Source organism: Pan troglodytes, chromosome 15 (genome assembly GCF_028858775.2).
Source record: "Pan troglodytes isolate AG18354 chromosome 15, NHGRI_mPanTro3-v2.0_pri, whole genome shotgun sequence".
Lineage (NCBI taxonomy): Eukaryota > Metazoa > Chordata > Mammalia > Primates > Hominidae > Pan > Pan troglodytes.
Window position 1 is genome coordinate 17,637,173 of NC_072413.2, and position 11,339 is coordinate 17,648,511.

Consider the following 11,339-nt stretch of genomic DNA (forward strand, 5'->3'; position numbering starts at 1 on the left):
CAGCTGTGAGTTTGTGGAAGGCAGAGTCAGTGACTTTCAGCTGACCTGCCTCGGTCTGGAAGATTCCAGTACAGAAAGGGAGGGCCAGGGGCCTGGAGGCTGGTTCCAGGTCTGGGTGCTGGGCCTGAGAGCATTTCCAAAGCACTGAGCCTGGGACTGAAGGTAATTCACCATGAGGGTTCAGCTGGGGAGGACTGTCTGTGTGCTTCCCCCACCTCCCAGTCCCTCAACTCACCCCCAGTCCCCCCACCCGCCTTAACTCAGGAAAAACGCCTCCCTCGTGAGCACTGGCAGCTGCCTTTGGAGGCATGTCACAGTCACACCCCAGGACACAACGCAGAATCTCAGGCTGGCAGGGGACATTTGAGATCAGCCAGCCCAGCTTCTCATTTTACAGCTGAGAATGGGTGCACGACGGCCATGGCGCCCAAGGTCACAGAGCCTAGGAGGGAGCAGCAGGCACAGTGGAAAAAGTAAGGTCATGTGAGCCAGGTCTGGGCACCGGGTCCAGGTCTGCCACTCCCCGGCATGTGGCTCAGGTCGATGGCTCAGCCTCAGCCTCAGGTCCACAGCTGAAGCAGCAGAGGAACAGCTGTTTGAAGGGCTGCCTGGGGAGGAGCGGGGCTGGGTGCCCTGTGCGCACAGCGTACACTTCATCAGCCACTCTGTAGGCAGCCAAGCCAGGAGGGCCCTTTGGGCACCTGGGCCTCTCCGTAGGAAGAGGAGCAGGGACCCACTATCCTTTGGGTCAACAACGGCCTTAAGCAATGGGCTCGAAAATCCCTGATTAGTGACCACCTTCTGTTGCTAGGCAAGATGGGGACAAAGATGGGGTCCAGTTCTCCAGCTGTTAAACATCTGTCTCATCAAGAAGATGGGACAGCACATGGAAAATAAATTCCTATGGTTATAATAACTGTCCCAGATTCTGTGTGCAGTAATGGCAGACCCACTTTCCCTCTGAAAACAAGCAAGAATTTTGGATAAAACAATAAAAAAATTACGTTAAAAGCATCAAAGGGCTGCTAAGCTAGTGGGAAACCTCCAGGCCAAGTTTCAGGGGAAAACCAAGAACCTAGAGAGGAGCGCTGGGGCCATTGTTGCCTGTGAGCATTTGCCAGCCTGGCAAGTTGGGCTTCGACCTTGGAGTGAGTAGGGGGGTAGACAGAGGTCAAGGTATGAGGAGACTGATAGGGGATTCACCCCCATATCAAGCTGGGAGCCTGAAAGGCCTCACCTGGGTGAAGACAGAAGCAGAGATAACCCTGGTCCCTGCCCCAAAACAAGGAATTCATTAGCATTAAAAGGAGTGGGAGGAAAAAAGGAAAGGAAACTCACAGATTCAACCACAAAGAGCCTTGGATCTCCGGCAGACTTGGACCCCTCACCCATCACACCTGGGAGGCCCGGGGATGGTGGGGCTTCTGTGCACTTGGTTCCAGGTGGTCTGGGCTGTCCATGTGAAAGCAAACACCATCCTTGTGAGAAGGAACCTCTGTCTTTGGCCTCACGGAAACCCCACAGACACCCTTCCAAGGGCCCCAAGAAGCACACAAAGATATCCAAGTCTGAAAGGGAAGAAGGCACCATGAGTAAGAACCAGCAGACAAGCTAGCAGACACCCGCACAGTCTCCCCATATTTTTATACAATTACCAAACAAGACACTATGGTACATTTCAATCCATAATAGGAGAGATGGCCCATGTTCGGTGGCCAAGCATAGCACAGAGCTCCTCACTCCTCCAGGAATTCCACTGAAGGGTGGCAAGTTCTGGAGTTCAAGCCACTGGGGAGGCAACAGGAGTGCAAGTGGCCACGGTTCAGGCGCTGATGGGCAGAGGTGGGGAGGGGGCGCTCCCAAGGAGTCCACTGGGAGATGCAGGCAGGGGGCTTCCCAGGCAGCCTCACCAGCTTCCCTTCACACTGATCGCCTGTAAACGTGTGTCCAGCCTCGACGTAGGAGGAACAGGGAGAAACTGATTTTCTAGTCATAAAATGTGCGCCTCTCTGCGCCGGCGCCGGCGCTGTGCGCCTTTGCGAGGGCGGAGCTGCGTTCTCCTCAACACAGACCCGGATTGCATCGTGAGGGCGAGCTGAGTTCTCCTCTGCACAGACTTCGGAGATACAGCGAAGGCGGAGCAGTGTTCTCCTCAGCACAGACCCGGGCGGGCAGGCAGGCCGGGGGCACCGCGAGGGCGGAGCTGCGTTCTGCTCAGCACAGACCCGGGGGACACAGCGAAGGCAGAGCAGCGTTCTCCTCAGCACAGACCTTGGGAACACTGCATCGCTTTGGGCAGAATAGGTGAATGAATGAATGAATGAGTGTAATCACATGCCCTCCCTTTCCCTGTTTATCAAGCCTGGCATCACTTTAGAATCTCTTGTTAGAATTTATGACACCTAGGCTTTACCTCAGAACCTGAGAGTGGCACTCAGGTATAAGCATGTGTTTCCAAGCTCCCCAGGTATTCCATAGCGCAACCAAGTTTGAGACAGTGGGGTCTAAGAACCATGTAGAACTAATCAGAATCCTGAAGTGTCTGTGATAAAGGTAATAAGCTTTTTGTAAGATTACAGAGGACATAGATTAAGTTGGAAAGCCTGAGTGTTGAGATTCCTAGGCTCAGGAATTTTAATTTAACCAAAGTTAAATGTCTTAACTTGCAAAGACATGAATCTGTAGATTCCAGATTAATGGCAGGTGTGAATTGTACAATAGAAACTGATCTAGCCTACGTGTCTTCTTGGACTGGCAGACTATGTTAATCTTTTTATTTTATGACAAGTTCAACATTATTCCCTTTTGTACTGAATTTTAGATTACTGATTTTGGGCACTCCAAGATTTTGGGAGAGACCTCTCTCATGAGAACTTTATGTGGAACCCCCACCTGCTTGGCTCCTGAAGTTCTTGTTTCTGTTGGGACTGCTGGGTATAACCGTGCTGTGGACTGCTGGAGTTTAGGAGTTATTCTTTTTATCTGGTGAGAAATATTTTCATTGCTTCACAGACTGGTAGGAGGTGATTAGATGAAGTCACAAATGTGTCTTGCTCTGTTGTCCAGGCTGGCATGCAGTGGCTTGATCTTGGCTAACTGTAGCCTCTGCCTTCTGGGTCAAGTGATCCTCCCATCTCAGCCTCCCGAGTAGCTGGGACTACATGCACACACCACCATGCCCAGCTAATTTTTCTATTTTTTGTAGTGATGGGGTTTTGCCATGTTGCCCAGGCTGGTCTTGAACTCCTGGGCTCAAGTGATCCTCCTGCCTCGGCCTCCCAAAGTGCTGGGATTACAAGCATGAGCCATTGTGCCCAGCCTAGCTCACTTTTTGACCATTGATTTAAAGAAAAATCTGACTTTTCATTATGCTGAAAAAGAAATCTTTATATCTGAATGCCACTGAGAATGTCACTTGATTTCTTTTCCTTTCTCTCTCTACCAATATTAAGCCTTAGTGGGTATCCACCTTTCTCTGAGCATAGGACTCAAGTGTCACTGAAGGATCAGATCACCAGTGGAAAACACAACTTCATTCCTGAAGTCTGGGCAGAAGTCTCAGAGAAAGGTATGAATATGAAAGGGTTAAGAATTTGTGGTATGCTAAAATGTGTGTGTCCTGTGGTGGGAGTTTCTTTCCAAATTCCATGGTGTTTTCTCCTGTCAATTCTGTTCTTATTTTCTATGGTTAGTTTCACACCATTTGAGAGGCACTGGAAATTATTAAAAGCATGCACTCAGGTCCTGGGTCTGCTACTACTTAGCTGTGTGGCCTTAGGCAAGTTATTTAACCTCCGTCTCCAATTTCTTTCTGTGTAAAGGGACCCTCAATAATCCCTACCTTAAAAGCTTTTTGAGGGTTAGGTATAATGTACACAAGTGCCTTGTACCTATTTTAGTGAGCAAAATAAATGCACTTGTAACTTTTTAGTTACAAGGTTTCCTTTGAGTAAGCAAGCATGTAAAAACTATATGTCTTTAGTTACCTTGTATTTTATAATTTATCCTGGCAACTTTAGTTCCCTGAAGAGAAAATAGAAAATTAAATGTCAAATAACGTAACATAGGTGATTGTGTTAAATGTCAGAATATTTAAGGAATAATAATGTTGTGATATACAGGCCAGCATGCATTTGTTGCTTGCTGGAGTAGTCAAGTTTTATTTCTGACAAATCTGCAGTTCCAGGGAGCCTCTCCCTGGCTGAGTAACTGTCACCCATCCATCTGTAGATGTCAGGGAGAGTTTGCTGTGCATCCCAATTATCTTAGAATTGGGTAGAAGTTTAGCTTTAATTAGTTTGACCTTGAGTCTAGCAACAAGAGAGGGAACAGGCAGCGAAGAGGTCGTGACTGATGTCCCAGCAGCAGGAGACAGGGAGTGTCATTATCATTCCTGGTCTTCTCACAGTACGCTGAATACAGAGAGTGAGGAAGATTAGGGGGCCCTGTCTTCTGACTCCCTGATGATCTCAGACCCTCTCTGCTCTTTCTGGATGGTGGCCTGTTAATTCTGGCATACTGTTACTGATAATATATTTATCCTTTTCACTGTGATTTGCCCAATTGTTGCTTTAGCTCTGGACCTTGTCAAGAAGTTGTTGGTAGTGGATCCAAAGGCATGTTTTACAGCAGAAGAAGCCTTAAGACACCGTGGCTTCAGGTGGGTGTGGGACAGTACCTGCTAGCATAAAATACGTGGGAAGCCCTGCTGCCTGAGAGACATGAGACAGAGGACAGAAACATGTTTACTTTGTTGAATGTGTTTAATTGTTTAAGATGTATGGGGGGTATCTTGGAGGATGGGTTACAACTGTTTTTGTTTTTTTTTTTTTTGAGACAGGTTCTCATTCTGTCACCCTGGCTGGAGTGCAGTGGCACAATCTCAGCTCACTGCAACCTCTGCCCCCTGGGTTCAAGTGATTCTCCTGCCTCAGCCTCCCAAGTAGCTGGGATTAAAGGTGCATGCTACCACGCTCAGCTACTTTTTGTATTTTTTGTAGAGATGGGGTTTCACCGTGTTGGCCAGGCTACAACCTTTTTGATATTACTCATGGCTGTTGGATGTACAAGCTCACTTTATGTCCTGTTCTGGTTACACTTGGCTGCCCCAAGTCTCCAGTTTTGCCTGTGTTCTTTTGAGGGCTTGTTCTGGCTCTACCCCCAGCCATGTCCACTGCTCTTCATAGGTGGGGTGCATTCCAGCCATCTTCAACCTTAAATCAGGGAAGAGGGGGAGGGGGAGGAGGGCAGCCTCCCTGGGGAGAATCCAGCTATTTCTCAAGCCCAAGTGACTCGGTATAAAGGGTCCCACTGCTTGTTCATTCAGGTGAGTAAATGTGTCCTTAGTGAAGGCTGTCACTTGCACCTTTCATCTGTGTTACTGCTGTGCTCCTGCTAGGAGTTGGGGCTGCCATTATTAAATGCTGACCTCATTTGGAACTGCCAAGAGTTGGAAGTACGTTGTGGCTTTGCTGGGTTAATCTTTAGTTTTGGAATTAGCTACGGCATTGGGCAGGTTTTTCTGATAGATGTCTGGTCTTCTGTAATGAGCAGTTCCATTCAGCACAGCCGTGCCCCTTTCTATTAATTTTCTTTTGGTCTGTGTATTAGTCTGTTCTCACACTGCTATAAAGAACTGCCCAAGACTTGGTAATTTATAAAGAAAAGAGGTTTACTTGACTCACAGCTCCACATGGCTTGGGAGGCCTCAGGAAACTTACAATCATGGTGGAAGGGGTAGAAGGCATGTCTTAATGGCAGCAGGTGAGAGAGCTTGTGAAGGAAGTGAAGGGCGAAGAGCCTCTTATGAAACTGTCAGATCTAGTGAGAACTCATTCACTATCATGAGAATAGCCTGGGGGAAACTGCCCCCATGAGCCAATCACCTCTCAACAGGTCCCTTTCTCAACACCTGGGGATTACAATTTGAGATGAGATTTGGGTAGGGACACAAAGCCAAACTGTATCAATCCGTTTTCTGTGGAGATGGGGGACAGAACTGGTAGCTTGAGCTAGAGGCTGTTACTTGAGCTAAATGCTGTTTCTCTGGGGATTACTGATCCAGGAACTCCCTGGGCAATCCAGCCTCAGCCCCGTACTTCTGGAACTCTGGGAAGACTGTCCCTGTTCTCTGTTCTAATCCTCTACACCTAACAGTTTTTCTCAGGCCAGCTCAGGTTGAGAACAACAAAAACTTTTAAAAAAAGACAGATATATGTGTTTTGGATGTTGCCCTGGAAACTATAGTCTCCCCAGAAGAAATCTGTCAGATGATTTAGCATTTAATAGACCACACAGATTTGAAACAGCGGGACCCTGGAGGAAAGGGGTTTGGAAACAAAGGGTGCCTTTGCATGTGGGGATTTTAATTTTGATGAGAAAGAGAAACATGTCTTTGGGCTCTTTTCATGTGTCCTAATAGGGAAACTCTTGGGTCTAAATGTAGAAGTACAGGAGCTGTGTTCATCTCTAGCAAAAAAATAGAGCTGGCCAGTTGAGCCTGGGAACAGGGTTTGCATCTGCCTGAAATTTATGAGCAAGCGTAGCCTATTTTTCTTGTACTTCTTTGTCTCAAAAAAACTTATTAACAACCAAGGAGAAGGTGAAGTTCAACTCTGTTGCAGGATCTCCCTGGAATACTCTTTTAGCCACCTTTTGTTTTTGCAGTAAAAGGAGGAATGAGCATTGAATGAAGACAAGGATGAAGACTGACCATCTAAAACATCTGTTAGTGATAGTTTGGGTTTTATTTTGGGAAAATTCAGTGTTTTTGCAAAAACCAAATGGTTTTGTGGGTCTGGCGCTGGACTGAGTGTTGGGAATGTGGATTCTGGTCTCTGTTTTGTCATTAACAGAGTGGCTAGTTTTGGGAGCATCCCTTACATCTACTCTCTGCCTCATATTTACTGCCTGAAATAGAGGATTTCCTCTGTTTGCTTTCAAGGGATATTATAATTTAATTTTTATTTTATTTATTGTTGGAGACAAGGTCTTCTTCTGTTGCCTAAACTAGAGTGCACTGGTGCAATTATAGCTCACTGCAGCCTCGACCTCCTGGCCTTAAGGGATCCTCCCGCCTCAGCCTCATAAACTGCTTGGATAATAGGCACAAGCCACTGTTCCTAGCTAATTTAATATTTTGGAATAATTGTAGACATCATGAAGAAAATCAGTGTTTATTTATTTATTTCCTTTTTTGAGATGGAGTCTCGCTTTTGTCTACCAGGCTGGAGTGCAATGGTGTGATCTCAGCTCACTGCGACCTCCACCTCTGGGTTCAAGTTATTCTCCTGCATCAGCCTCCCAAGTGGCTGGGATTACAGGTGCCTGCCACCATGCCCAGCTCATTTTTGTATTTTTAGTAGAGATGGGGTTTCACCATGTTGGTCAGACTAGTCTCGAACTCCTGACCTCAGGTGATCCACCCACCTTGGCCTCCCAAAGTGCTGGGATTCCAGGCATGAGCCACTGTGCCTGACCTGATGACTTGTTTTAAATATAGGCCTGATTAGGCTTGTGACCACTCTGTTTGGCTTCACTGAAGGGCTGCCAAGAGATGGACTTTTGAGAGTGACACTGCAAGATAATTGAGATCCTAAGTAAGGCCGTGAGAGGGTGCCGAGAGGAATCCAGATGAGCTTGCTGCTGTCAAATGGCAATGGGGAGCTACACTGAGAAACTCAAAACATGGTGACCTCAAGTGATCTGCCCTGCCTTGGCCTCCCAAAGTGCTGGGATTACAGGTGTGAGCCACTGTGCCTGGTCCTTCTTTCCTTCTCTTTCTTCCTCCTTCCTTCCCCCTCCCCTCTCCTCCATTCCTTTCCCCTCCCTTCTTTCGTCCCCCCTCCCCTTTTTCCTTCCTTGCTTCTTTCCTTCCTTCCTTCCTCAGGGTCTTGCTGTCTCACCTAGGCTGGAGTGCAGTGGCATGATCACTGCACCATGACTTTCAGGCTCAAGTGATCCTCCTGCCCCAGCCTCCCAAGTAGCTGAGACTACAGGTGCATGCCACCATGTCTGGCTAATTTTTTTTTTTTTTTTTTTTTTTTTTTTTTTTTTTTTTTTTTTTGGAGACAGAGTCGTACTCTTTTGCCCAGGCTGGAGTGCAGTGGTGTGATCCTGTTTTACTGCAACCTCCGCCTCTCGAGTTCAAGTGATTCTCCTGCCTCAGCCTCCTGAGTAGCTGGGATTACAGGCATGCACCACCACGCCTGGCTAATTTTGTATTTTTAGTAGAGATGGGGTTTAACCATGTTAGCCAGGCTGATCTTAAACTTCCGACCTCAGGTGATTCACCCACCTTGGCCTCCCAAAGTGCTGGGATTACAGGCGTGAGCCTCCATGCCTGGCCTAATTTTTAAATTTTTTTGTAGTGACAAAGTCCCAGTATGTTGCCCAGGCTGGTCTCAAATTCCTGGCCTCAAGCAATTCTCCCACCTTGGCCTCCCAAAGTGCTGGGATTATAGGCATGAGCCACCATGCCCAACCTAGTGTTGTAAAATTTCCATATCCATCAAGTTGCCAAATGGTGGAGGACTTTGCTGTATCCTCTCCCTTTCCCCACTGTGGTATGCTTGGCTCAGTGGGAGGAGGGGCTGGAGTTGGGTGGGAAAGTACATGAGGCATTGGAATCAGATAACTCTGGGTCTGTATTCTGCACATGCCACCTGTGAGTGTCTGAGCTGGGCTTCTGGCCAGCACTCAAAGGCCACATTACTAGATATAGATGTTCCTTTCACCTTGCTGAAGATGGGGATAGCTGCACCGGACCACCTCTCAGGGTTTCCTAATGCAAATCCTTGAACCCTGCAGAAGTGAGCATCCAGAGAGGTGGGAGCTACCCGTATACACACTGTCTGTGCCCTCCTCATCTCCCGCTCCTGCAGCATGAAACACCTGTAATGCTTTGTTCTGTTTATTGTCTCCCTTTCTCATTAGACCTGAACTCTGGGATATTGTGGGCTTAAGTACTTCTGAAAATTTGTATGGCATCTGCTGGGTGAATTTTCCTAAGGTGCTGGGCTGGTTGTTAAGACAGCCTGGGTGACTGGCCTCATTCACGGCAGGGGCAGCAGGTGGAGAGCGGTCCTGGAAGGATTTGAGGAGCTGTATGGAGTCAGACCCAGCCCCTGGCCCCCTGATTGTCACCTTTCTCAGGATCTGGGATGCTAATTCAGAAACTCTTGACTGCTGGAGGCTGTGATTGACCCACTGAGAGCTTTTAGGCATGTGGATGTGAGTCAGCCAGGATCGATGGAGCATTGACTGCTGATTGGACTCCTGTGGGAAGGTAGAGGGGGGCAACACATAATGCCTTCACTGTGGGAGCTTCATCAAGGGGATGATTCTTGGACGGACATCTTTTCCTCCCTCTTTCCACAGAGGCATGCTAGCCCTGTCATTCTAGAAGTTTATTATCCTTCAGACACAGCTACTTATGTTTTTAATTCCCTCACAGGATGAAGACATGAAGAGAAAGTTTCAAGATCTTCTGTCTGAGGAAAATGAATCCACAGCTCTACTCCAGGTTCTAGCCCAGGTATTCGTATTCCTAATGATCACTAAATGTAGTCTGGGCTTAAGGAGCTGATAAGCAAAGATGATGAAATTCAAGATTTTCCTGAGTAGCAATTGCTTAACATTGTTTCAGTTATAAAGTAGTAGAAACTTTGTTTGAACTTGATTCAATCCAGCACCCTTAGATTTAAAAATGCAGGATATGTTTAATATCTAACACATAATAGACAGATAAGCAGAGCTAGGGATTGTCATCCAAAAGGTCACCTGCAAGGCAATTTCGAAAGACTCTATTAGAGGCTGAAATATAAATTTGTTGGAAAAATTAAAATTTGGGTCAGTAGTTGATTCCTTGATTACAATTTTATTCTTTAAAGTTCTTTGTGAGTATAAGTTAATTCCAGTCCTACTTTTTTGTTGTTGTTGTTGTTGAATGGTAGTTGTCCTTTTTCCCACTGTTTTCCCCCCCACCAACCCCCGATTTTTATTTTCTTGAGACAGAGTCTTAGTCTGTCACTCAGGCCAGAGTGCAGTGGTGCAATCTCAGCTCACTGCAACCTCTGCCTCCTGGGTTCAAGCAGTTCTCCTGCCTCAGTCTCCCGAGTGTCTGGGACTACAGGTGTCCACCACTGCGCCCAGCTAATTTTTGTATTTTTAGGTGAGATGGGGTTTTGCCATGTTGGTCAGGCTTGTCTCGAACTTTTGACCTGAAGCGACCTGCCCACCTCAGCCTCCCAAAGTGCTGGGATTACAGGCGTGAGTCACCACACCCAGCCTTCCTCCCAATTTTATGTATGGGAAAACAACTAAGGCACAAAGGTTGTCTTCCCGCAAAAGACCAAGACTTGGGGCTTCAACTGAGAGGTATTATAGTCCTTTTAAACTTGATATTTAGAAGAGGATGATCAAGAGGAAGTTGGTTATGCTACTTGCTTTCAGTATACATCGTTCAGAGGTCAGAAGCCATAGGGAGAGAAATATCTATTAGATAAGCATGTCTGAGTTGGGGGCTGTGGTGAGGACTCAGTTGTCAATGATGACAACCAGTAATTTTTGGTACTAGAATTTCACATCAAATGCCCCCACTTTACTGGAAGTATATTGAGGAACTCTGATAATCTTAAAGAAGCCAGTGATTTTCTTTTGAACATTTCTCCATTTTGCTTTATTTTCAGCCTTCTACTAGTCGAAAGTGGCCTCGTGAAGGGGAAGCCGACGGTGCCGAGACCACAAAGCACCCGGCTGTGTGTGCTGCTGTGTTGTGAACTCCGTGGTTTGAACATGAAAGAAATGTACCTTCTTTCACTCTGTCATCTTTCTTTTCTTTGAGTCTGTTTTTTATAGTGTGCATTTTAATTATGGAAATAATTGCTTTTTCACAGTCACTGATGTACAATTAAAAACCTGATGGAAACTGGGCTTTGTGCCTCTGCTTGATAATCGGTTCTTTAGTTGAATGGCTTTATTATTTATTTATTTGAGACGGAGTCTCACTCTGTTGCCCACCCTGAAGTGTAGTGGTGCAAGCTTGGCTCACTGCAACCTCTGCTTCCCAGGTTCAAGCGATTCTCGTGCCTCAGCCTCCCGAGTAGCTGGGATTACAGGTATGCGCCACCATGCCCAGCTAATTTTTATATTTTTTTGTAGAGACAGGGTTTTGCCATGTTGGCCAGCCTGGTCTTGAACTTCTGACCTCAGGTGATCCACCTGCCTCGGTCTCTTAAAGTGCTGGGATTACACACGTGAGCCACTGCGCCTAGCCTGAATGGCTTTTTTATATTTAAAGTTGTTGTGTGCCTTTCATCTGGAGCTACACCTTGGCTATC

The 11,339-nt window shown here is 46.8% G+C and overlaps 2 protein-coding genes across 4 annotated transcripts in view; one reads left to right on the forward strand and one right to left on the reverse strand.

Moving 5' to 3' along the window:
* LOC112205630 (putative rhophilin-2-like protein RHPN2P1) overlaps positions 1–1,392 on the reverse strand; it is a 53,057-nt gene extending 51,665 nt beyond the window's left edge. Inside the window, 2 exon segments of the mRNA XM_054665881.2 lie at positions 702–807; positions 1,339–1,392. Of these exon segments, the coding sequence (XP_054521856.2) occupies positions 702–807; positions 1,339–1,392 (160 nt within the window).
* Positions 1,393–2,053: 661 nt separating this feature from the next.
* LOC107968503 (serine/threonine-protein kinase Chk2-like) lies at positions 2,054–10,914 on the forward strand. Of its 3 annotated transcripts, XR_010151294.1 has the most exons (6): positions 2,056–2,304; positions 2,822–2,985; positions 3,453–3,568; positions 4,576–4,660; positions 9,455–9,535; positions 10,689–10,914. XR_010151294.1 is itself a non-coding variant. In XM_063793944.1 (5 exons), the coding sequence occupies exons 2-5, from the start codon at positions 2,867–2,869 to the stop codon at positions 7,584–7,586; spliced, it is 363 nt and encodes a 120-aa protein (XP_063650014.1). In that variant the 5' UTR covers positions 2,055–2,304; positions 2,822–2,866; the 3' UTR covers positions 7,587–7,771. The 3 variants fall into 3 exon arrangements, 1 of the variants encoding a protein (XP_063650014.1); XR_002942192.3 differs by lacking the exon at positions 4,576–4,660 and having other exon boundaries at positions 2,054–2,304; XM_063793944.1 differs by lacking the exons at positions 9,455–9,535; positions 10,689–10,914 and adding an exon at positions 7,544–7,771 and having other exon boundaries at positions 2,055–2,304.
* The last annotated feature ends 425 nt before the right edge of the window (positions 10,915–11,339 follow it).

Coding starts and splice junctions, on each gene's coding strand:
- LOC107968503 (XM_063793944.1), top strand. CDS start 2,867: ATGAGAACTTTATGTGGAACCCCCACCTGCTTGGCTCCTGAAGTTCTT. Junction 2,986..3,452: donor GGAGTTATTCTTTTTATCTG/GTGAGAAATATT, acceptor ACCAATATTAAG/CCTTAGTGGGTATCCACCTT. Junction 4,661..7,543: donor TTAAGACACCGTGGCTTCAG/GTGGGTGTGGGA, acceptor GCTTCACTGAAG/GGCTGCCAAGAGATGGACTT.